Here is a 26,137-nt window from a genome sequence, read left to right as displayed (position 1 = left end):
TCCTCCATGAACTTATCTAATTCTTTTTTTAACCCAGTTATACTTTTAGCCTTCACAACATCCCCTGGCAACAAGTTCCACAGGTTGACTGGGCATAGTGTGAAGAAGTACTTCCTTATGCTAGTATTAAATCTACTGCCTATTAATTTAATGGGGTGACCCCTGGCTCCTGTGTCAAATGAAGGGGTAAATAAACACTTCCTTATTCACTTTCTCGAAATCACTCATGATTTTATAGACCTCTATCAGATTCCCCCCCCCCTCCCCCCAGTCATCTCTTTTCTAAGCTGAACAGTCCCAGTCTTTAAACTCGTCTCATATGGAAGCTGTTCCATGCCTTTAATCATTTTTGTTACCCTTCTCTGTACCTTTTCCAATTCTAATATAACTTTTTTGAGATGGGGCAACCAGAACTGTATTCAAGATGTGGGCATACCATGTATTTATATGGTGGCATTATATTTTCTGTCTTATTATGTATCCCTTTCTTAATGGTTCCTAACATTCTGTTAGCTTTTTTGACTACTGCTACATATTGAGCAGATATTTTCAGAGAACTACCCATGATGACTAACTTTTTGTCTACATTGCCATTAAAAACCTGCAGCTGGCCCATGCCAGCTGACTTGAGCTTGCAGGGCTCAGGCTAAAGGGCTGTTTAATTGTGGTGCAGACATTCAGGCTCGGGCTGGAGTCTGGGCTCTAGGCTTGTGAGGATCCCAGAAGTGGGGCTTCATCCCAAGCCTGAACATCTAAACCACAATTAAACAGATAGGTGGCTTAGAGGGCTGGGCTGCCTAGTGGTTAGAGCACATGGCTCTCAGCCCCCCGCTCCTCCTCCCTCTTCATCTGGCCCCAGCCCAGGGCCATTTGTACGTCAACCCCTGAACGGGGCAGGGGGTCTCCCAGCAAGGAGTCAAAATCTAGTGCCCCTGGCTACTTCCCACCAATCTGTTCAGTTTGGGATGTGGCCCCTTTAGTCCAATTTGCTGGGCAATTTGCCTCCTGTAGGGTCCTCTCTTGGGTGGCGTCTTGACAGGGTCCTAGGCTCCTTCAGGTGAGGCAGCTGCAATTTAGTGAGTGCGAATCCCACAATGTTTCTGCAATTCGCTCACTCAGTTACCTAAGGTGCTAGAGATTCCTAGGTCCCCTTTGCAGTCTCCCCAAGCTGGGAAGACACTGCTTCCTCCCTCTTGGCTGCCTTGGCTGGCAGGTTAGCGCTCCTTCCCCTCAGGGAGGGAGACAGCTAGCTCCTGCCTCTTTTCCAGTCAGCCCCAAACTGAGCCAGGCTCTCTCCTTTTCTCCCCCCTCCAGGCCTGGCATTGGCTGCAGGTATAAGGAGGCTGGGCTAGCTGGGCCCAAAGGCTATCTTTACCCTCTGCCATGCTGGCTAGCAGTTCCTCTGCTTCATCATAAAAAAAACTTAGCCCAAGCTCTGAGAACCTGAGTCAGCTGGCAAGGACAAGCCATGCTTGTCTAATCTGCAGTGTAGGCATACCCTGTGATCTCTTTCTTGAGTGGTAACAGCTAATTCAGACCCTATCATTGTGTATGTATAGTTTGGATCATGTTTACCACTGTGCATTACTTCGCATTTATCAACATTTAATTTCACCTGCCATTTTGTTGCCCAGCCACCCAACTTGGAGTGATCCCTTTGTAAATTTTTGCAGTAAGCTTTGGACTTAACTATATCGAGTACCGTAATTTTGTATCACCTGCAAATTTTACCACCTCATTGTTCACCTCCTTTTCCAGATCATTTATGAATATGTTGAACAGCACTGGTCCCAGTACAGATTCCTGGGGAAAGAATTATTCCTGTTCTTAACGTTAGCTGTGTGCTTCAGTACCTTGCTGAATCAGGACTCAACCAGACTCAATTCATTTCTTAGTTCAGGTAGCCAGGGCAGAGGAAACTCCTCTGGGAGTGCATAAAGAATTCACCGTGGGAACACCATTATTATTTATTATATATTATAAGTGCCAACTGTATTCTCGGTCCTGTACGGACAGAAAGGAAGTCACAGTCCCTTCCCCCAGGATCCTGCAATCTAAATAGATAGACAACAGGCTGTAAATCAGTAAGCAGAGCAATAGAACACTTCAAATCATTAACAATTCTGTGACACATCTCCTTCATATAGGTGCACATAACAAAATTCATGTGGTGGTGGTGGAGCTGAGGGGTTCGGAGTGTGGGGCTCGGGGCTGGGGCAGAGGGTTGAGGTGTATAGGTGTGAGGGCTCTGGCTGGGGGTGGAAGCTCTGGGGTAGGGCTAGGAATGAGGGGCTTAGGGTTGGGGCATGGGGTGGGAAAGGGTTCTGGCTGGGGGTGCAGGCTCTGGGGTGGGGCCAAGGATGAGGGGTTTGCGGTGCAGGAGGGTGCTCCGGGTCTACGGCGGAGAGAGAAGACTCCCCCCAGCTCTCTCTCCCTGCATCAGCACCTGGGCTGGTGGGGAGAGGCAGCTCTCCCCACCACTGTAGGTCCGGGGCTGGGTTCGAGCTGGGGGAGGAGCACCCCGGCCGCAGCAAGTCTGGCCCGGGGGAAGGGCGCCCCAGCCACGGCAGGTTCGGGGCTGAGTTGGGGCTGGAGGAGGGGCCCCACCATGGCCACAGCAGATCCAGGCCAGGGCTGGGTCTGGGCCACCCCTCCCCCAGCTGCGGCAGGTCCGGGCTGGGTTTGGGCCACCTCTCCCCAAGCCATGGCTGGTCCGGGCCTGGGTTCAGGCTGGGGGAGGAGGGCCTTGGCCACGGCAGGTCCGGGGTTGAGTTGGGGCCGGAGGAGGGGAGCCCCTCTCCCGGTCCCAACTCAACCCCGGACCTGCCGTGGCCGAGGCGCCCCTCATTGTTAGAACCCCGCTATTTACCTCTCTCTACTGTGAAAACTGAGCATTTATTCCTACCCTTTGTTTCCTGTCAGTTCCTGTCAGGTTTTGATCCATGAGAAATTTCTCTTTTCCCACGGCTGCTTATTTTGCTTAAGAGTCTTTGGTGAGGGTCCTTGTCAAAGGTTTCTGAAAGCCCAAATACACAAAATCCTTGTTAGCTTTTTTCCCAACATATCGTGTTCATCTATGTGTCTGATAATTTTGTTCTTTACTATCATTTTAATCGGTTTGCCAGATACTGAAGTTAGGCTTGCTGGCCTATAATTGCCAAGTTTGCCTCTGGAGCCTTTTTAAAAAATCAGCATTACATAAGCTATCCTCCAGTCATCTAGTACAGAGGATGATTTAAGCAATAGGTTACATATAGCACAGTTAGTAGTTCTGGAATTTCATATTTGATTTCCTTCAGAACTCTTGGGTGAATACCCATCTGGTCCTGGTGACTTGTTACTGTTTAATTTGCCAATTTGTTCCGAAACCTCCTCTACTGACAACTCAGTCTTCTCAGTCCTGACTAGAGGTGGGAAGGAAATGATTTTCCATCCTTTGGAAATATTTGGGATATCAAAACAATCTTCTGTCCCAAACTAGGATGAAGTTTAAAAATGGTTCAGCTCAATTTAGACCATTTTAATTTTTTTTATTTTACTATAATCAGTTTAAATTTCAAAACCAAAAGTCATTTCAAACCAGAGAAACAAAACTTTTCATTTAAAAAATTGTCAAAACAAAACATTTTGCCAGTTTTTTCCCCAACATTTTTTCAAGTAAAAAATGTAGCTAAAGCTGACCCTTGCCCAGAAAAAGTTTAGGTTTTGATAATTCAGCATTTCCCAGTGATAAGAAGTTTCACTCAGAAATTTCCAACTAGTTGTATAGCTGACCCACTGCACTTCTTACTATTCCATTCCTCAGAAACCCACCACCCGGCAGCACTTCATTCCATTATAGTCTTTGGTTCCCACACAGTTCTGCCTATGTACCTTAATCCAAACTAGCAGCACTTCTTGCTTTTCCAATTCTGCACCCCCTGGCAGCTGTGCCAACATACGTCAATCCCACCGCTGTAGTACCAAGTGCAATTCCAGCCCTAGACCTCCATATAGAAGCCCTCAGTCTAACAGTAAAACAGAAATATCTAAGTCAAACATAGGGCACTCCCAATATAGGTTGTGGAACATTATTTACTGAGTAATCTGAGTAGTTAGATGCAGCAAGATTATTTAAATTCAGCCAAAAGAGACTTGGACCTACTCTTTTAGAGATATTTAGGCTTATTACTTAAATTAAGAAAAAATAGTCACACAAATTCAGGGAATTCACTTTCTGCTTTATTTATTAAAACGTAATGTTATAGGTCATGTGACCTCAGGCAACAAATAAGCTCCTAGACCCAGAGAGATGTGTAAGGGAATCCCAACACAGTACCGGTGCCAGATGGGGGGTGGGAGGGAACCACGTATTAAGGGGGCAGAGACAGAGTCATCAGGGAAACAGACCTGCCAATCTCTGCATAAACTTTCTGCAAGGCACGTTTTTGACACTGCAGTTTCATCATATTGCCTCTTGCTCTCATATATGGCAACAGGCAGTGGGAGCCCCGAAGGACCAGTGCAGTACAGGGCCATGGCTCCTGGAGCATTAAGATGAGAGGGGGATGGAACTGGCAAGTGAGAAGGAGAGAGAGAGATACCTAGAGAGGAGAAAGAACATATATGTATATGTATGTGGAATGGAGAAGGGTTGATCATGGTTGACTTGGCCTCATATTTCTATTGTCTCAGGGTCTCCAGAGATGTTGGGCACAGTGAACTCTTCTTATACAGAGTGCAGGTGGCACTGGGCAGAAACACAGTGTTTTATCTGGTGATTGAGATGGGAGTCAAAGCTCTGTCTTCTCCTCTGGGCTGGGATCTTCTTTCTAAAATACAGTAGGGGCAGGAAAGCTGGGTTGATACCATCATGGTTTTCATGGTTTTCCGCACGGAGATTAAGGGGGAAGAATATTTAAATTCCAGCTTCAACAGCCCGTGTTGCCTAATTTCCCCATCCCATTTCAGTAGCCCCTGAGTTACTTTCAGGGGGCATCACAGGCCATGGGGCCTCTGGCACACAAGGGCTCTTAGTACAGCAAGCTAAGCCATTATAAAAGCAATAGAAGCTCAGGACTGAATGAAAATGGAGGTTAATTTTCCCCTCCCTCTGCAAAGGGGTGGTGATTAATCTCAGGTAGATTTGGCCCAACTTTGAGTCCTCTGAGCTGAAAGGTTCTTGGTGAATTTTCATTCTAAAACCACCCTCTGTCTCCCTGATCCCCTTATAGCTATATTCAGCGTCCAAACACATTCACCTCTGCTCCTAATCCCTGCATCTTGATGCAGCCCTACTCTCCATCTCCCCAGGCACTGCTCTGAGGAAGGGAAATGGCTTCCTTAAATGAGACTCTCACACCAGTCCTGAAGTCAGGGAACAGGACACCTTATTGTTCTAGGCGAAAAGGTAAAAGTTGGGTCAGACAGGGGCTCTTCAAACCCAGTCAGCTGTACTATCGCTGAGATCTGATGCCCAAGAGCAGTGGAAGAAATTACACAGGTGAGGTTGCAGAGAGCTAAGATTGTCCTGCTCAGAAGTATGTAAGCAGCAATGCTCTCCCACGTACTGTATACTCACCCTTTGCTTTCTCTCTAAGAAGCCATTGCAGAAGTCTTGCACATGCTCCACTGTGACCTCACCCAGGGGCAGCACATCCTTCTCCTCATCTGGCGTGTGGAATATAGCTAGAGATGGCAACTGGGACTTCTTCAGGTTGAAGAATGACATCACACGTTCATTGCCCTTCACATTGCTGTCCACCAGGACAAAAAGAATCTGCATTGGAGAGAGAGCAAACTAGAGACCCTGAGGGACAGCAGACACACATGATCACACAAAGACTTAGTGGGATACCATTGTAATGAACTGTAGATGCTAGACCTCTACAGCCACACTCCTGCCCCTCCAGGGCTTGAGAGTGCTACTACAATCCTGCCTGTGTCTCAGAGAATGTAGCTTTTCCTGCAGTTGCCACAGAAACAACAACCATCTTGCCTCTTTATACAGCCCTGCATGGAGCGGACTGATGGCAGCACTACAACTTCAAGACAAACCTGGAGCTAGCGTCAGGGACGGCTCCAGGCACCAGCCCACCAAGCTTGTGCTTGGGGCGGCACCTGGAGGGGGGCGGCGCGGCGTGGCGCTCCGGCCCCCGGGGAGAGCGGGGCCACGGCCAGGCTCGCCGCCGTCCCCCCAGTGCTCCGGCCGCCCTCCCCCCCCCGTGGGGGGGAAGGGGGGACAGCCGGCGGCTTTTTTGCCTGGGGCGGCAAAAAAGCCAGAGCCGGCCCTGGCTAGCGTAGTCTGTTCTCTACACCAGATTTATGGCACTTAGACCCGTCACAATGTCTATTATACTGCATGTAATAAATCCTCTTTGTCCTTGGTGTTTTCATATTTGCTTTCTGTAAACGTTTGAGCATTCAAGCTTTACTAGCCTGACTACTCTTGAAAAGTGCGTTTTTAGCTCAAATAGGCACTCAAAAGCTAATTTCAAATTGTGGGCCAAACCTTCAGCTGGTATAAATTAGCACAGCTCCATTGAAATCAATACCAGTTTATACCAGCTGTATAGTCAATTATAAAACTCAAAAATAATGCTCTGCTGGTTAGTTAGAGTATATAACTCGTGTATTGTTATGCTTCCATTCCCTGAACACCTCTCAACTTTCAAACCTGCCTATGTGTGAGACAAGATATCACTATTGACACAAATGGCCAAAATATATAATGGCTGTGTTTTGTTGAGTGCTGCAACAGAGCTGACACATCATATTTATTATTAATTATTATTATTATCATAAAATGTGTTTTTAAGATTGTTTTCTCACTGTGTGAATCAAAGGAAGCAGTTTTGCAATCGCGTCCAGTATGTTTCCACACACCAGACATGCCAAACCCACGAAAAAAATGCAGAAATTGGGCTTGTTTTTGGCTTAATTGGCTTGTGAGTTGCTTATTGGCTAGTTTTTGGCTTGTAACTTGCTGCTTGTTGTAGATTGTTGCTTCTTTTTTTTTGATCGGCTCCAGGCAACCAGGGGCAAGGGGCGGGGGAGAGAGTCAGGGGTGCAAAGTGGGCCCACCACAGTCCCAGACTGCACGCTGGGGGGATCTAGTCTCATAGCATGTTGGGGCTCTTAGGGATTGGCTTGTTTTGACCTTGTTTTGAAATGGGATTAGCTTGATTTTTGCCTTATTGTGAAAGTCGGGGTGCTTATTTACCATGCGAAAATTGGCAACTGTGCCACCCTCTTGTGCAATAACTACAGAAATATGTGTTCAAATGAGACCAACTTATGTTGCATGGGAAGAACTTGTCTTTTACACTTAACTCCTTACACCTCGATCTTTGTGGAATGGCAAAGCTGAGTTTTCACTATTCTAACCATACTGAAACCGCTTTCAAGGTCAGCATTTGAATGGAGGAGGCAAAGTAAAATGGTGAGATGTCTTTTGAAATGAGGCAGTCTTTCAGATGCACATAGCTACTTCAGCAGTTCCCTCCAGTATTTTGACATACAGGAAAATGATCCACTCACTGGTCCAGTGAATTTGTCAATAACCTCAAACTGATATGCTGTTAAATCATCCAATAATTGGTCACAACCTTTTCAGAAATTACAGACACCCAGGCATCAAGCCAAATCTGTTACCAGTGCCCCTAGATCTGAAACTGCCCTTGCATTTTTCATCAAGTGATCCTCAGGGAAAACATTCCTCAGCATCTGCACAAGGCAGCCATTTAAAACATCAGTCTGTGTCCATAAAAATCCATCTCCTCACTCTCTTTCAAGTGCTTTTTCACATGATGTCCAACTTTGAAGTCACTGCTGGGAAAATATGTTGTTAGAGTCATCCAAAACTGAAAGATCATTCTCCTATAGAGCATTATGCTGTCGAGTAGCCGCATGTTTCAGTTTCCCAGCATACTGCTGAAGAAGCCTGTGGATATCCCCATGCAGTGTCACCAGTTAGGTTGGGTATCTGTACTTGGAGGTCTGGTATTAAATGCAGAGGTGGATCCAGTGCATAGTTGAGGAAGATGAAAATTAGTTGTATATGGTCCTGTAAGGGTAGAAATCAACTCCACTTTTGCTGGTCTTTTCTCTAAGGAAAGAAAATAGGAAAAGAGAGCAGGCCTTTTATGCAGTGTTTGACTGATTACTTTGTGGAATTTCAGCTCCCTGATGGGAACATGTTTTATGATTCTGAGTGGGATTTCATTGGCAAAGAGGGCAAATTCTTGCAGCTTGTGTTGGCTCTGGTAATTTGGAGCAAAATGACAAGACCAAAATCAGTCATCAGCTCTTCAACAAACAGTGAAAAAGCTTTGCTGCAGCTATCTGCCAAGTGAAGTATCTGCAGCCCATATTTACAATATTTGGGTTTGCTTCTTTTAGCCATGAATAACACAGAGTTGTGTTTCCCAGTCATAGAGCCATAGATTCTGATGAGAAAGATAAAGGGGTTATAGATGGGTATGCTAAACTTCTGAAGTGTTCCCATTAGATAGTCAGATGTTCCTGTTCATGTTCCTGACTTACAGTGTATCATGTCTAGGAAATAAAGGACATTGAAGCCTTTGTTTTCATACAAGACTCCCACAAGGATAACCAGCAGGGTCTCATGTCCCAGGGCTGTATTCTGATCCATACACACACCAGAAGAGACATTGTGACCAACAGCCACCACATCACTTTGGTACCACACTCCAATCTTATCCCTTGCAGTGGGGATATCCTTTGTTGCTCCATGTGTCATCTTCTTGAGAACATCTGCATCCACGCAGTATTTCTTTATGAACTTCACCAGTCGTTCTCCAGCTGTAAATGGCATATTCTATTCACCTAACATGGAAACAAAACCATTCTGCCTCCAAGACATTTATGTTCACTTGGTTTGGTGATGAAAAATCTGACACTGTCACCTGCTTGACATTTTGACAGTGCTTCTCCGAATTGACATGGGGTTGACACCTAATGGCTTTCTCCATGATTAATGGTAAAATCACCATTAAATCTCATATAGAAAGTATATCCTTGCCCTGTCTGCTCTCTGTCACCACTCAAAAGTGCATTTCCAGGTTTGTGGATAAGTAACACACCTCCTCTCTTTTCTCTGGTGACTTATCACTGGTTGAAAATCTGGGCTTCCTCTTCCAGCATTTTACAATCTTCAGATTCCACTCTAAAGCAAAAAGAAATATGTACTGGAACAATAACCCAGCAGCTGTATCAGGTATCCGCCCAAAGCAATTCAAGGTACTGCCTCAGACTGTCTCCATTGGGTGGGGGGCACTTCAGGCCCTCTCCACTGGGGGATCCCAGCCAACCCCCAAATGGGTTCCCCAGATGAGGCTTGAGTTTCCTCTCAATTGAACAAGAAAGGACCTCACATTGGAGATGACAGGAATGTTTCTCACATGCTAGCAGTGATGGCTGAGTGGATCCTTCTCTTCCAGTCAGTGGTGTCCTCTTCAGCCTCTGGTAGGTCCAGTCAGCACCAGGGTCTTGTTCTCTTCCTTCTCCAGCCGTTCTGGCTGATGGCAGGATCTTCTTCCTGGACTGTCTGGACATCAGCAATGGAATGCAGGATCTCCTTTCTTCCTTAGGTGGCAGGCTCAGTCGGCAGTGGTGGATGACAACAGGTGTTGATGCAGTGCTATAGAGGGACTGAAATCTGATACTCTTAACAGCGATGGTTCTATGACTGAATTACTAATGTGACTAACCACCACAGTGCAAAATATGAATATTTACAACAAATGCTTTGCCACCAATCACAGACCAAGATTTATTCACTAATAATTGTGAATAAAAAATAAATCCAAGAATTTTGCAATCTAGTCACAGACCATTTATGAGGTGAATAAAATACAACATTCATTAACATATTCCTAGTTGTAAGAGGAAGGAGGGTCCAGTTGTTAGGGTACTGACTTAGGACTTTGAACACCCACGTTCACTTCCCTGCTCTGACACAGGTGTCCTCTGTGCTCTTGGCCAAGTCACCAGATCCTCAAAGATAGTAGAAGTTAGGTGCCGATGTACTTTTGAGGAGTTGGGCTTTAGCCTCTTTGTGCCTCATCTCCCCATCTGTAAAATGGGGATAATAGCACTGTTGTACCTCACTTGATCTCATGTTTGTACATTACAAACATTTGTACGCTGTCATCATGAATGTGTATTCCTCCCCTACCTTTGTTGTCTCTGAGCTGACTTACACATGGTTAGCCCTCTTAATCTTTCCTCATCGATAATTTCCTCTGGATCCCTGATTTTTGTTACTCGTCTCTGAATTCCCTTCAGTGTCTTTCTCCTTCTGGTAATGTGGCGCCCAGAAATAAACATCAAATTCCAGGTGTGGTGGCACCAGTCATATAAAGCCCAGTTCTGCCACCCTTATAGTCAGAAGAACCTTACTCCACAAAGGGTCCCATTGGCTTCAATGGGCAGAGAGACTATGGCTTCCCTGCTTCATTATATGATGTCTTTGCATGTGCAGCAAGGTTTCTACTGGCCAATTTGGAAAATCATGTCCAATTTGCTGTCAGCTAGCACCTCTACTTCTCATTCAGCGTTATTGCTTTCCAGAATTCTCCCTCCCATTGTCCACAAATGCTACTATGGATTACTTTTCTCCAGATGCACTAGGATCAAATCCTTTATTATTTTCTGCCCATGTTTCCTGCCCATCTGTCCTGACTAGTGTTTGCAACTTCTTCCAATTTAGTATCCTTCAGAAACCTCATTATATGTTGTTTATTTCCACTTTCAAATCATGAATGAAGATGCTAATCTGGCCAGAGTTAACACAGTATCCCTCTAGAAATCTCCACTCCCACCGTGGCGTTGTATATCTTCACACTTCCAAATATTCCATTACCTGTTCTCTATCAAAAGTTATTTTTACTGGGTCTTCTTTCCATATTCATTGTTCAAACTTCTAGCTATATGATTTTCATATAAGACAGATTTTCAAAAGAAAGTTCAGTATCTCAGCAATTTCTGAGTCATGATTAACTTCATCCCTCTCTTCAGGAAGGTTGCTCAGTTCAGTAAAGCTCTTAAATGCAGGCTGAACTTTAAGCATGTGTTTAAATCACACAAAAGTCAACAGGATTTAAGCAGGCGATTAAAGGTAAACATTTGCTTAAGTGCTTTGCTGAATAAGGATGCTTGGTCAAATTAGGGCCTAATGAGCCTACTTTCTCCTAGTACTTTTCCCTAATACATTTGTAGAACCCGTTCCTTCTTACTCTTAACCCTTCTGACTAGTATTAACTCCTTTTGATTTTTTGCTGCCCTTTCCTCCCCAGTACCCTTACATGACTGTGTATTCTTTTTAGATTTGCTCCCTCTTTTTCCATTTCCAGCCAAACTAATCTAACCCCAGGCTTTTGAGCAGTCATTCATGAAGCCACATTGGCCACTCCTTATCTATCATACTCTGACATTGCACAGGCATAAATAACTACACCAGGTGCAAGGTAACGGAGGTCATCTGTCCTCCCTCCCAAGCTTTCTCTTCCATCTCTCTTCTTTAATACTGTTGACATCAGCAGCAGCCTTTCCATTATCAAGGCTCACAGCCTTGGAGTCATCTTCATTCCCCATCAGCAGTCCAGTATCATAGTGATGGGACATGTTAGAAAGTGGTAGATAAATGAGATCAGATAGACTGGACAGACTCTTCTCTCTCTTCTGAGCCAGGATCTCATCAAAACCTGCCATGACTTCTTGTGCACCCAGCTAAAATTCCTCCCTTCCTCTTTCCCAAACTGATAAGACAATCACCTATGCCCTAGTTAGTGCTCTCATGGATTACTGCAACCTCCTTCTGTCTGACCTCCCATCTCTTCCTGCTTTAATCCATTCAAAATGCTGCCAGCGGAACAAGTTTTTTCAGCTATTTTTATCATATCTCTCTTCTTGATACCCTTTCTTGGGTTCCTGTTTACTTCCACATCATGCTTTTCCTCTTCCCCTTCAGCCCCTGCCTATATTACCCCCACCCCTTCTTCCTCCCTCTCTTCCTCCTGAGCTTCATTTAAAATTGTTAGAAGGTTCCCATTTTCTGCCATTTTTTGTCCCACCCATATGTCTGGAACAGCTTCCCAGCTAACATAGCCAAAGCTCCCACACCCTTGAGGGAGCCAGTCACTGCTCTGCTTAAATTGGGTTTGGTCTGTGTTCTGCTGAGGTCTGTTTTATTTCTCTGGGATTGTTCTGTTTGTTTTGTTTTGTTGCAGTTTGTGTTCTTAGGGGTCCATTGTGACTTCAGCTACCCCTCCAAGTCACAGTTCTTTCCCTACTCCCTGCTTGTGACTCGGGGCTTGTCATTTACTGCTGGCCTGTAGCAATAATAAATAACTTACACTCCCCGCACCACCACCCAATGCTGGCTCAGCTTCTCTGGCAAACAGGTAAGGGGTGGAACCTAGGCTCCACTCATGCTCCCATCCAATCCACCACCACTCCTTGTTCATCTGCTCTCCTTACTCCTTTGTGCCCAGACCCAAAGCCCAGGTAGCCCCAGTAGGGATGTAAGCAGCGGTTCTTACTCGCTCTCAGGCCTTTTTGTGGGCATGTCAGCCAAGTCACCATCTAGCCTTTTGGGGCAGGGAACTTGGTATTGGTCTGGCACAGTTCTAGTGTTATGCAGAATTATGTACATCTCTGGCGCTACATACATAAAATAAAATAACAATAACAACAATAAATAATGGGTCAGCTCCTGAAATCTTCCCTCTCTTTTCACTCAGGTAAACTCCCATTGAGTCCTGCTTGAGTCAAAACTAACTAAAAACTGAGTGAGGATGTCAGGACTTGGCTGGCTAATAATTTATAAACTATCTGGATCTCAGAACACCATTTGGAAAAGTGCCTTGTGACGTCTTTCTTGGAAAGTGAATTCATATTAGCTTGGAGCTGGGGGCATGTCACATGAATGGAAAACTGGCTGTGGGACCCTATTCCAAGGCTAATGATGGTAAAGAGCAGTGCACTGAATTAGAAGAGATGTGCTGCAGGGATCAGTGTTAGGGCCATGCAGTTTGGAGCTGCATATAAAGAGACATCATATAATTGAGGAAAGAGGTAACAGTCTCTCGTTATACAGGACACTGGTGAGACCACACCTACTGCACAGTAGTATTCACTGAGTGTCTCACTGCTAAACAAATATAGACATACAGGATGGGATTCAATGGAAAACAAGTTGGGGAAGGGGGTTGTTTGAGATCTATGTAAAGTAACTTTATGACTAGAGCTTAACCTTTAAAACATTGAGGATTAGTATATTTGCTCTTCAACCCACCCTCTCCCCCACTAATAGGTGCTTCAGCCCTCTGCCAGCAGCTGATCCATCCCTGTGCTCTAAGGCAACAGCCCCAATTCTTTCCAGCTTCCAGACCCTCCCACAAAAACGCCTTCCAAAGGGCTTCAGCTCAACCCCCTTCCCCACTGCTGGTTTCTTCCCGCAACTTGTGTGCCACGCCCAGGACTCCCTACTGCTGCCAGGTCTGCCTCCCAACTAGTTCCGTCCCCATGCGCTCGTGTCCAGCCCAACTGCAAGCTGAGAACCAACCCTGGGAGGGTGGGTATTTGAGGAGTGCTTGTCTGCAGTCAGGGAGGGCAGTTGGCAGTGGGGCAGCGGGGAAAATCTGTCAGTGGAGTCCCCACTGTGGGAAATCTGTTCTGCACCCCCAGGGGACCTACCTGTAAATCCCTTCAAACAGCAAATTCACAGGTCTTTTTTACCTGGGAACTAATGAGGGCTAAAGAATCGTGGCATTCATGCTATCTGGCCATTTCAATAGCACTTTTCAGCATCCAACAGGGAGTTCCAGCTGTATAGCCAGAGATCACTTAGCCACCAGTGGAATGTAACCATTGCTGGGATGAAAGGCAACAGCTGTTTGTTGTCTCACAACAAAACATGCCAGCTATTTAGGACAAGTCGCAAAGAAGAGCACAATATCCAGCTTAAACCACAGGGCAGATTTTAGAGAGGCAGCGTGTACTGGGCACCTTCCCTGTTAGATCATGAACCGGAGAGGGGTGAGCAGATCAGCTCCTTTTCTCTTGGACTATCACCTATCTTCACTTGCTTCTCCTCTTCCCCACTCACCTGGCTTCTGTTCTACCTGGGCATGTGGAGTGTCTTCCTCCCTCCCCCTGGGGAAGTCACTGTTCTTCCCTCTCAAATAATCCTCTCTTATGGCTTCTCCTCCCCTCCTTTTGGCCTCACCTTTCCTCGGAAGAGTTCCGCTGCTTCCCGGTACCTGTGCACTCGCTCCGTATGCTCCTTGGAGGTCTTGTCTGTGAAGAGGAGGAGGTGGGTCTGGACTGTACTGTTGAACAGACCTATTGCTGTCTGCCAAAGACAAACATGACACCAACAAACAGACACGGCGATTAGGAATAGTAAATCTGCTGCATTATTGGAGTCCTAAATCCCAATGGCACAGCTGAATTCTCTACAAATCACAGCTCAGGCCATGTTCTCAGATTGAAGTCAAACTCTGGAGGAACTGAAGCTGGGTCCCTGAAGGCTCCTGAAGTAATGGTTTGGGGGACACCCGAGCCAGGGGTCTGAAGGCCCTGGGGCTGAGGCTTGGAGGGAAGACAGGATGTTCAGGGAGAAGGCAGGGAGACAGAGTCTGGAGTCAGCAAGCTGAAGCCCAGAGGGGCAAGACTCTGGAATTGGGAGCTCTTGAGGTGCCTGGGTAACAGGAACCACAGGGAACTAGTGGTTGCAGGGGACTCGGGACTGGGATCTGGAGGGGATGGGAGCAAGGAACTTGGGGAGTTCATGGAGTTAACCAGGAAGGCTTCTCCGGCACCTCGTTTCCTTTCTTTAACATTAGCTGTGAGTGGTGGGGATGCGTCTTAAAATAGAAACTGTTGACTAAGCAACGTGTGAGCTGGGCAGGTGGGAGTGCAGAGGGTTAAGTCTCCATCTGCAGCTCTTCAGGAAGAAATGGGTTGGACACAACCCACCCCCCAGGGAAGGGGGAAACCAGGCAGCACACACTGGCCCTCTGTGAAGACACTCTGGGCTGGCATTGCCAATGGTGTTTTTGCACAGTCTCCGGTTGGTGGGCAAATTGTCATCTGACTTTTCCCCCCACCCACTTCCTGAAGTGCCGCAGCCGCTCCCTCAAACCAAACAGAAGTCTGGCCAGGCTGCCTCTGACCCGCTGCCTCCCCATGTGCCACTCCAGACCACAGAGGCAGCCTGTGGAAATGCCTGCCAGCATTTCTATGAAGGAGAGGAAAGAGTGAGCCAACTAACAGGGATGGGGTCAGGGAGTGCATTTCTGTAACAGCCTTCCATCAGGGAGCACCAGCTCTCAGGTAGTGTGGGAGGGCCTAAGTACCAGGAGTTTCACCTTAGCCTAATTGCTAGTGGACTTTCATCCACCCCTGCATAATGTGGCTTGTGGGTGGGAGCAGTCAGGACTGGAATGGCAGGGGGCTGTAAGTCAAGAGTGAGGAGTGCTGGAAGACCCTGTGGGAATGGACAGGCCTGGAGAAGCAGGAAGTGAGGTGAGTCAGGACTGAGGTGCATTGGAAGTGCTGCTTGAGAGGGCACAGGCCTGGGAAAGCAGGAGGTGTTGCAGCAAGCCAGGGTTCAGGCATCTGGGGGAAGCTGTGAGGGTCCAAAGAATGGAAGGTAGGGAGTTCTGCAGGGCTTGCTTTGACCCACGTGGCCTAATATTGCTGGGGCCTATAATATATTTAAAAGAAACTAGTTTATTTAAACATTTGTGAGCCTAGAATAAATATTAAACTAAAGAAAGGCAGGTATATTAGCAGAGCTGGGTGGGTCCCAGGACTGGGCCAGCAGGAGGCCGGCCAGGTCAGGACTGTGGTGCACAGCTAGAGCTGTGCTGTGGCCTAATGAATGAAACAACATGGGTGCTCCAAGTCAGACTTGAGATGGGTGAGCTAAGTAGTTTGAGAGGGGAAGGCAGGAAGAGGGGCTGGGGATTGAATTGAAGGAATAATGCTGCCAGTCAGGACTGAAGTGCTTTTGCAGAGCTGTGAGATGGAGGGCAGGACTCAAATAATAGATAATTAGCTGGCAGAACTCACCGCCACAGGATACCTTTGAGGCCAAGAGCTTAGTAGGATTCAAAAAAGGGCTCGACATTTATATGGATAATGAGAATATCCACAGCTACATTAGATTGTATGTGGATGTTTGACAAGGGATAAAAGCCTTCATGCTTCAGGGCTTAAGCCAGTGGGTCTCAGACTTTTGTACTGCTGACCTCTTTCACATAGCAAGTCTCTGAGTGCGACCCCCCTGATACATTAAAAACACTTTTCTATATATTTAACACCATTATAAATGCTGGAGGTAAAGCGGGGTTTGGGGTGGAGATTGACAGCTCGCAACCCCCCATGTAATAACCTCACAACCCCCTGAGGGGTCCCGACCCCCAGTTTGAGAACCCCTGGCTAAAGCCAACTACTAATAGATCGGGGTTAGAAAGAAATTTCCCCCAGGGGAAATCCTCTGCAGGGTTTCTTGAGACTTCTCTGAAGCAACTGTTACTGTCCACTTTTGGAGACAGCATACTGGTTTAGATGGACCACAGGTCTGATTCAGTCTGGTGATCCCTTTGCTCCTGTGAACAGAAGGGGGCATTGCCCATCAGGAATGAGAGGCAGTGGTAGAGGTGTGTGCACAGACACTTGCATGGCTTCTTGCTGCTCTTTGCCCACCAACAGTCGCTGCCAGGCAGGATCCTATCATCCCCCAAAATGAAAAACCAGCCAACTAGACAGAGCCTAAGAGAAGGCAGGGGTGGGGGAGGGGGTTATGGGGATCCTTAGTTACCACAGGGTTGTACTCTGTCACCATTCGCAGCTCATTGATCTGAATGAAACGGCTCATCTTGGTGGCATCAATTTTTTTGCCATCGGTGAGTTCCAAATCTTGACGTTTGTTGTCCACCTATGATGTTGCAAAGAAGCCTTAAATCACTGCTGTTCTCCATTCAGTACCCCTTCCCTGCCCTCTGTCCAGAGACATGGGCAGACACACACAAATGGTCCAGTGCACATAGACACCTGTGGATGCCTTCACACACACACCTTTCACCACCTGAAACTCTCTTGGGGACCATTGGGCCTATAAATCTGCCATCTTGCTCTTTCTCCCAGTCTCTTCCTCAAGCTCCCCACAACAGGACAAACTCATGAAATAGCAGAAAACACTAAGGGTGCCAGACATCCCTGTATTGTCAACTCAAACTCCACTGGAGCCAGGGGGGATTAGCTGACAATCCTGGGCCTTCTGGGGAGACAGCATTAAACAAACCCAACTCCCTCCAGCGCTCTCGCCCTCTCCTTTAAAAAAAGTTCATCTGCTTATTTCAGTCTTTCTAAAAGTAATAAACACTGGCACAGGCCTGTGTGGATTTCCTGGAAACATTGTGCAAGCAGGAAATCTCTCCAATAAAGAGAGGAATTTTTCCAGTACAGCTGAGATAAAATCAGGCCTTGCAAGGACCATCTTTAGGGAACAATCCCATCCCATCCCTCCTTTCCTCTCCCTCATCAGTATCTGGAAGCGGTTTTATTGAGAGTCTCTTCTGCTCTCTTCCCCATAAACAGGGAGAAAGGGAAAACATCAAACAACAGCTAACCCCCAAAGTATAACAGCTACACGTGCAGTTACATTACAGGAGACGGCTAGATCAAGGGATTGGGCTGTTGAGCTATAGAACAGTAAAGTACAGCTGATTCCTTTGGGATTTAATTGCCTTTTCCAAACATGCTGTGCTAGGCTCATGGAACTTGTGTCCACACAGATGTCCTATATTTTATTAAATATGTCTGCTCACCCTCTGAATGTATGTTAGCTTTTCCAGAGGTGCGCAGGCATGCAACCCTTTTTTCCATCCCATGGTCACTGTCACTGTGTCTTTGATCCAATGTGTCTCTACGCTGCTTTAAGCCACTGAACTAGTTGCTCCTGAAATCATAGGGGATGATTCTTCTCTCACTTACACTGATGTAAATCAAGGGTAATGCCACTGAAATCAGTGGAGTCCTACTAGTGCAATGCAAAACCAGTGCAAGGAAAATCAAACAGGCCCTTGGGGCTGATCCAAGGTCTATCACCACCAAAGGCAAAGGCTCCCATTTACTTCAATGGGCTTTGGATTGCAACCCATTGATTCCCATTCCTGAGAGATCATATTCAGATATACTCTTGGATTATGCAAAGGCTGCATCTCAAAAAAAAAAAGGGTTGCATTTAACAGTTTAGCTCAGACCCAAATGGCTCTGTCACGCCCTACCTCGATTAATTATGTCCTTTTTCCGTTGATCAAGCCAGATCCTCAGCTGGCAAAGATCAGCATAGCTCTACTGACTTCAACAAAGCAACACCAATTTATACCAGCTGAAGATATGGCCCAGGAGTATAGTCACTGTGGTTTAAGTTTAGTACCCTTTATGGTGTTTCCGTGCTATGCAAAAATAAAGGAACATTATTTTATGTCTTTGATTAATTGCTGTCCTTTTGATTTGTCTGCCTGCCTTTCCATTCCTTCCTCCCATGAATATTTTATTCCAAGTTCCTTTTCCAATTGCTTTTTTAGGAAAGATCTGATCCTACTCCTACACACTTATTCAGAAAAAAAAAAATCTAATTTAAACTTATTTTTGTGACGGGAAATTTTACAAGCAAATTGCCAGTCAAAATTAATTCTGGCTTGGGGATTCGATCTGTTGGGGTTTTTCTTCTTCTTCCATTAAATGATGTTTCAATTGCAAAAGTGGAAGAAGCATGAATTGGGAAGATTGTATTTAATGTGAATTGTTTCAAATGTCATGCAATTTCCTCTATCCTCCCACCTTAATTATCCTTAATCTCTCCCACATTGCAAAAACAAAAGATCCTTAAATATCTTTGGAAGAAAATGATTATGACTAAGAGCCTATAGTAGAAATAAGTGTTGTTTCAAGTTTGTAGCACCTGCTGACAGTAAATCTAGTGTCAACTGCTACGTCTTATGTGATATTAACTCATTCTCTTTTACACAGAAGGGAGAGAGATCTAGCTACATTATATGAATTAGACTATCCATAAAATGCCTGAGCTTAGCTCAGGAAGTGATTAGAGCAGGCAGAGAAGACAAAGGTGGCTTACACCATCTTTGCACCTCCTGAATTCTGAGGCCAGATGGGGACAGGAATAGTCCCTGGGGCATCTCTAATTTATGCTCTTCTTAAAGACCCCTCTGTGGGCCATTAAAGCAGCCCAGATTAGCCAGAGCAAACTGTACTCCGGCCACTCTCCTGCCTGCCCCAAATATACCTTGCTTTTCCCCCCAGCCACTTCGCTGTCATGCCCCTACATCAGGGACTTCAAGGGGATGGGCACCACAGGGAACTCCCATATGCCACAGGCATTCCTGAGCGAGAAAATCTGCCAGCCCTGAGGCCCCTATATACTGGAAGAGCTAGTGTACAGGGACAGCAGGGAACCCCAGAATCAGGGCCTTTCTAAAGATGCCTCAGATCAGGACATTCTTTACTAGTGAACATGAACAATGTTTATACAATAACACTATCCATCTTAGATATTTATAGGACACCAAGGCAACATTTAGGCACAACACTAATAAACTTATATGTTCAAAGCACTGTACAAACATTCACTAATTTATCATCACAGCATACCTGGCTTGTCTCCACTAGCCTTTTCTCCTAATTTTTTCCACCACTGCTAACCCCGGTGGAGCTCCACCAGTGGTAGAAACAGCGGGAGCTCTAGGGAACAGAAGGCACCAGTGGCTGCCACTGTTGCATTTTTACTACCATGTCATCTACTAGACTTGTTCTGACCAGGGCTAGATAATACAATAGTAAAAATGCTGGTGCCATATCCTTACTGGATCTCCTACCATTGCTATCTCCAATGAAACTGCATCGGAATTAGTAATAGTGGGAAATAGGCAAGTGTAGACACAGTCCATTGTGAGGCAGGTAGCTAGATAACTCTTATTATCTCCACTTTATACATAGGGAAACAGCAGCACAGAGAGGTGTGTGATTTGCCCACTACCTCACAGTGAGTTAGGGAAGGAGCTGGGATTCAAACCCAAATTTCCCGGCTGTGTCTACAGTCCAACTGTTCCCCAACTAAAGTGGCTCAACACTACCACTAACCTTTGAAGGTTTTTCCACCACTGTTTTAATTCATCCCTTGAACAGTTAGGATCCTACTCAACATGCAAAAATGAATTGTTCTCCAGGAGCCCCCATCCCTCCTCCTTTGGTCTGGCCTTCTCCATGCTAACAGAAACCTTCGTCCATATCGCCCTAAACATGTTCTCTGATACCCAGGCAGGGATGAAGGGGGAACAGTTCTAGATCTCACCATTACAGGAATTTTTTCAGTGCCCTGAGCAACGCGGGAAGAAGGGGCAGAAGCATGAGGCAGACATACCATGCGAAAGATGGAGATGGTATTGCTCGTGATGTTATAATGAGACAGGACCTCAGGGTTGGTACTGAGTCCAAACGGCACCTCCTGGATTTTTCCTACAACAATGTGGAAGTTCGAAACTTCTGGCCTCTCTAATTCCTGAAGGAGTGGGAGAGAGAGTGGAAAAGGAGAAGGAAGACGGAGACATGGAGGGAAGGAGAAATGGACAAGAAGAGAGAGAAAGGGCATGGTAAAAGGAGAGAGAAGGAGAAAGAGAAGAGAGGCAGTAGGTGGGGGGAAAGGAGGAGAGGTAAAGAAAGAGAAAATAATATTAGAAGCAGCTGAAGTTACTCACCCAGGTTTTCTTCTCCCTCTTGACATTGGCCAGACAGCTGCTTTGGCAGCAGCTGAGATTTGGAGGGGCTAACAGTGACATCTGGTGGCTGCTCAGAGTAGAGCGGGTGTAAGCACTCTTTTCAGAGTAGCAGCCGTGTTAGGCCTGGTCTACACTACGGGTTTAGGTCGACTTTAGCAGCGTTAAACCGAATTAAGCCTGGACACGTCCACACAACGAGGCCCTTTCTTTCGACTTAAAGGGCCCTTTAAACCGGTTTCTTTACACCACCTCCGACGAGGGGATTAGCGATAAAACCGGCCTTTGCGGGTCGGAATTGGGGTAGTGTGGACGGAATTCGATGTTATTGGCCTCCGGGAGCTATCCCACAGTGCTTCATTGTGACCGCTCTGGACAGCGCTCTCAACTCAGATGCACTGACCAGGTAGACAGGAAAAGACCCGCGAAGGTTTGAATTTCATTTCCTGTTTGCCCAGCGTGGAGAGCACAGGTGACCACGCAGAGCTCATCAGCACAGGTAACCGTCATGGAGTCCTCCCAGGATCGCAAAAGAGCTCCAGCATGGACCGAACGGGAGGTACGAGATCTGCTCGCCATATGGGGAGATGAAGCAGTGATAGCTGAACTCCGTAGCAGTAAAAGAAATGGAAAAGTATTAGAAAAGATCTCCAAGGCCATGAAGGACCGAGGCCATAACAGGGACACACAGCAGTGCCGCGTGAAAATTAAGGAGCTAAGGCAAGCCTACCACAAAGCCAGAGAAGCAAACGGAAGGTCCGGGGCAGAGCCGCAAACTTGCCGCTACTACGCGGAGCTGCATGCGATCCTAGGGGGTGCAGCCACCACTACCCCAACCGTGTGCTATGACTCTCTCACTGGAGAAACACACAGGGAAGACGGTTCGGGGAACGAGGAAGATGACGATGGAGGTACTGTAGGTAGCTCACAGCAGCAAGGAAGCGGAGAAACCGGTTTCCCCAACAGCCAGGATATGTTTGTGACACTGGACCTGGAACCAGTAACCCCCGAACTCACCCAAGACCCTCAGGGCACACAGGAGACCTCTGGTGAGTGTAACTTTGTAAATATTTGTAAACATTACAAAAAAAAGCAAGCAAGTCTGTTAACGTGTATGGGGATGGAGCGGAAATCCTCCAGGGACATCTCCAGAAAGCTCTCCTGGTTGAAATGGGGTGATTTTATTAAGGGGGACATTCAGAGGCGCCCGTTCCTGCTATTCGGACCAGAAATGTTCCCCGCTGTTAACCACGCGGTGGGGGGGAGGGGTGAAGTGATCATCCCAGAGAATCGTGTGTGTGTGTGTGGGGGGGGTGGTTTACTTGTGTTTGTGCCGCATGTTAACCGGGAAACCGCAGCCCCCTCCTTTTACATTGAAACCCCATTTTAAATGGACAACCCAATTCATCCTTGAGATGGGAAATGCGCTGCTGTTTGCAACCTTTCCCGCATGTTAAGAAGGTTAAATAAGCCAAAACACTGTGGCCTACGATGGCTGCCTGCAAGCCGAAATATGCGACCTTGTAATGAAAGAGTGTACCCATTGTTCCCTAAAATGTGTCTTTTTTAACCACCTCTCCCTTCTCCTCCACCAGCTGCAAATGTTTCTCCTTCGCAGAGGCTCGTGAACATTAGAAAGAGAAAACGTAAGACGAGGGACGAGATGTTCACGGAGCTGCAGATGTCCTCCCACGCTGATAGAGCACAGCAGAATGCGTGGAGGCAGTCAATGTCGGAGATGAGAAAAGTCCAACATGAACGAGAGGAGAGGTGGCGGGCTGAAGACGATAGGTGGCGTCAGCTTGCAGACAGACGGCAAGAGGCAATGCTCCGTCTGCTGGAGCATCAAAGTGATATGCTCGAGCGTATGGTTGAGTTGCAGGAAAGGCAGCAGGAGCAGAGACCGCCGCTACAGCCCCTGTGTAACCAACAGCCCTCCTCCCCAAGTTCCATAGCCTCGTCACCCAGACGCCCAAGAACACGGTGGGGGGGCCTCCGTCCACCCAGTCACTCCACCCCAGATGATCGCCCAAGCATCAGAAGGCTGGGCTTCAATAAGAGTTAAAGTTTTAAAATGCAGTGTGTCCTTTTCCATCCCTCCTCCCCCACCCATCCCTGCTACCTTGGCAATTATCCCCCTACCTCTGTAAGGAACTAATAAAGAATGCATGAATGTGAAAAAACAATGACTTTATTGCCTCTGCAAGCGGTGCTCAAAGTGGGGAGGGAAGGGTGGGGTGGTTGGCTTACAGGGAAGTAGAGTGAACCGGGTCGGGGGGGAGGGGTTGGAGGGTTCATCAAGGAGAAACAAACAGAAGTTTCACACAGTAGCCTGGCCAGTCACAAAACTCGTTTTCAAAGCTTCTCTGATGCGCACCGCGCCCTGCTGTGCTCCTCTAACCGCCCTGGTGTCTGGCTGCGCGTAATCAGCGGCCAGGCGAGTTGCCTCAACCTCCCACCCCGCCATAAATGTCTCCCCCTTACTCTCACAGATATTGTGGAGCGCACAGCAAGCAGCAATAACAATGGGGATATTCTTTTCGCTGAGGTCTGAGCGAGTCAGTAAGCTGCGCCAGCGCGCTTTTAAACGTCCAAATGCACATTCCACCACCATTCGGCACTTGCTCAGCCTGTAGTTGAACAGGTCCTGACTCCTGTCCAGGCTGCCTGTGTATGGCTTCATGAGCCATGGCATTAAGGGGTAGGCTGGGTCCCCAAGGATCACGATAGGCATTTCAACATCCCCAATGGTCACTTTCTGGTCCGGGAAGAAAGTCCCTTCCTCCAGCTTTCGAAACAGAGCAGAGTTCCTGAAGACGCGAGCATCATGTACCTTTCCCGGCCATCCCACGTTGATGTTGGTGAAACGTCCCTTGTGATCCACCAGGGCTTGCAGCAGCATTGAAAAGTACCCCTTGCGGTTTATGTAGTCGGTGGCTTGGTGCTCCGGTGACAAGATAGGGATATGGGTTCCGTCTATGGCCCCGCCACAGTTTGGGAATCCCATTTCAGCAAAACCATCCACTATTGACTGCACGTTGCCCAGAGTCACTACCCTTGCTATCACCAGGTCTTTCATTGCCCTGGCAAATTGGATCACAGCAGCCCCCACAGTAGATTTGCCCACTCCAAATTGATTCCCGACTGACCGGTAGCTGTCTGGCGTTGCAAGCTTCCACAGGGCTATTGCCACTCGCTTCTCAACTGTGAGGGCTGCTCTCATCTTGGTATCCTGGCGTTTCAGGGCAGGGGAAAGCAAGTCACAAAGTTCCATGAAAGTGCCCTTACGCATGCGAAAGTTTCGCAGCCACTGGGAATCGTCCCATACCTGCAGCACGATGCGGTCCCACCAGTCTGTGCTTGTTTCCCGGGCCCAGAATCGGCGTTCCACGGTATCAACCTGCCCCAGTAACACCATGATTTCCACATTGCTGGGGCCTGTGCCTTGTGAGAGGTCTATGGCCATGTCAATTTCCTCATCACTCTCGTCGCCGCGCTGCAATCGCCTCCTCGCCTGGTCCGGGTTTCGCCTTGGCATGTTCTGGCTCTGCATGTACTCCAGGACAATGCGCGTGGTGTTCATAGTGCTCATAATTGCCGCGGTGATCTGAGCGGGCTCCATGATCCCAGTGCTAGCTATGGCGCCTGGTCAGAAAAAAGGCGCGAAAGTAGTATCTGATGGACCAGGAGAAGGAGGGCGGGAGGGAGGGAGGGCCGAGTGACGACATGGCGTACAGGTACAGGAACAGGGAGAAACACAAACAACTGTCACACAGAATGGTCCCCCCAAAGATTAAACTGGAAACCCTGGGCTTAGCAGGCCGTTGATTTCACGGAGGAAGGGGAAGCAAATGAACACAGAACAAATCTATTTTTTACATCTTAAGGTGGCAGCCGACGCTGCAGCATGAGTGACAGCCATACCAGTATGACGATGACGGATACCAATCATAATATGCCATCATCTGCCAAAAGGCAAGGGGCTGCTGCTGTGTAGCAATGCAGCCCCACGTCTGCCAGCCCCACGTCCGCCAGCACCCAGCATCGCCCTCGGCCTCTTCTGGGTGCTTAGCAGACAATATTGGGCAATTGGCAGAAAATAGTATATTATGACTGGTAACCGTCATCATCGAAACAGTAGCATGTCTGCCCAGGTGGCCATGATTGACAGCCATACCAGTACGACGACGACGGGTACCAGTCATAATATACCATCGCCCAAAAGGCAAGCCCCACGGCCGCCACCACCCAGACCAGCCCCACGGCTATCACTCATGCTACACCGTCTACCGCCAAAAGGCAGTTAGCAGCTGCTGCTGTGTAGCAATGCAGTCCCACGTCTGCCGGCACCCAGAGGACATATGGTGACGGTGAGCTCAGCTGAGCTGAGCGGGCTCCATGCTTGCCGTGGTATGTTGTCTGCACAGGTAACCCAGGTAAAAAGGCGCGAATCTATTGTCTGCCGTTGCTGTGACGAGGGGGGAGGGGCCTGACGACATGTACCCAGAACCGCCCGCGACACTGTTTTGCATCATCCGGGCATTGGGATCTCAACCCAGAATTCAAAGAAAAGGCGCGAACCGCTTCTCGGCTCGAGCTGTGGCGCAAACGTAGTATCTGACGGCCTAGGGGAAGGAGGGAGGGGGGCCGAGTGACGACATGGCGTACAGGCACAGGGAATTAAAATAAAGAACGGTGGCTGTGCATCAGGGAGAGACACAAACAACTGTCACAGACTGGTCCCCCCCAAAGATTAAACTGAAAACCCTGTTGACGGAGGGAGGGGGAAGCAAATGAATACAGAGAAAATCTATTTTTTACATCTTAAGACGACGGTGCAGCGTGACTGATAGCCCTCGGCATCTTTCTGGGTGCTTGGCAGCAAATACTGGGCGGTGTATGACGATGGTCTTCAGGCCTATTGCACGAGCTGCTGCTCAGGGAAGACTCTGCTAACGTGCGATGACCCGACTTGTAATAGGCCGGCTAACAGTCATAATACACCATTTACTGCCAAAAGGCAAGCCCCACGGCTGCCAGCACCCAGATCGCCGATGAAGGCTACCAGTCTACTGCACCGTCTACCGCCAAAAGGCAGTTAGCAGCTGCTGCTGTGTAGCAATGCAGTCCCACGTCTGCCGGCACCCAGAGGACATATGGTGATGGTGAGCTCAGCTGTGCTGAGCGGGCTCCATGTTGTCTGCACAGGTAACCCAGGTAACCCAGATAAAAAGGCGCGAATCTATTGTCTGCCGTTGCTGTGACGGGGGAGGGAGGGGCCTGACGACATGTACCCAGAACCGCCCGCGACACTGTTTTGCATCATCCGG

General features: G+C 47.6%; 1 protein-coding gene across 1 annotated transcript in view; it reads right to left on the bottom strand.

Moving 5' to 3' along the window:
- Window positions 1-4,208: 4,208 nt before the first annotated feature.
- Window positions 4,209-26,137, bottom strand: part of ERP27 (endoplasmic reticulum protein 27) — a 32,751-nt gene continuing 10,822 nt past the window's right edge. Inside the window, exons 3-7 of the mRNA XM_034774027.1 lie at window positions 20,456-20,593; window positions 16,832-16,948; window positions 14,231-14,356; window positions 5,561-5,758; window positions 4,209-4,811 (exon numbers count right to left, since the gene is read on the bottom strand). Of these exons, the coding sequence (XP_034629918.1) occupies window positions 4,773-4,811; window positions 5,561-5,758; window positions 14,231-14,356; window positions 16,832-16,948; window positions 20,456-20,593 (618 nt within the window). The 3' untranslated portion in view covers window positions 4,209-4,772. The remainder of the gene's footprint in view (window positions 4,812-5,560; window positions 5,759-14,230; window positions 14,357-16,831; window positions 16,949-20,455; window positions 20,594-26,137) is intronic.

This window comes from Trachemys scripta, chromosome 1 (genome assembly GCF_013100865.1).
Source record: "Trachemys scripta elegans isolate TJP31775 chromosome 1, CAS_Tse_1.0, whole genome shotgun sequence".
NCBI lineage: Eukaryota > Metazoa > Chordata > Testudines > Emydidae > Trachemys > Trachemys scripta.
The sequence above is the reverse complement of the archived record's forward strand: the minus strand, read 5'-3'. Positions and strand labels throughout refer to the sequence as shown.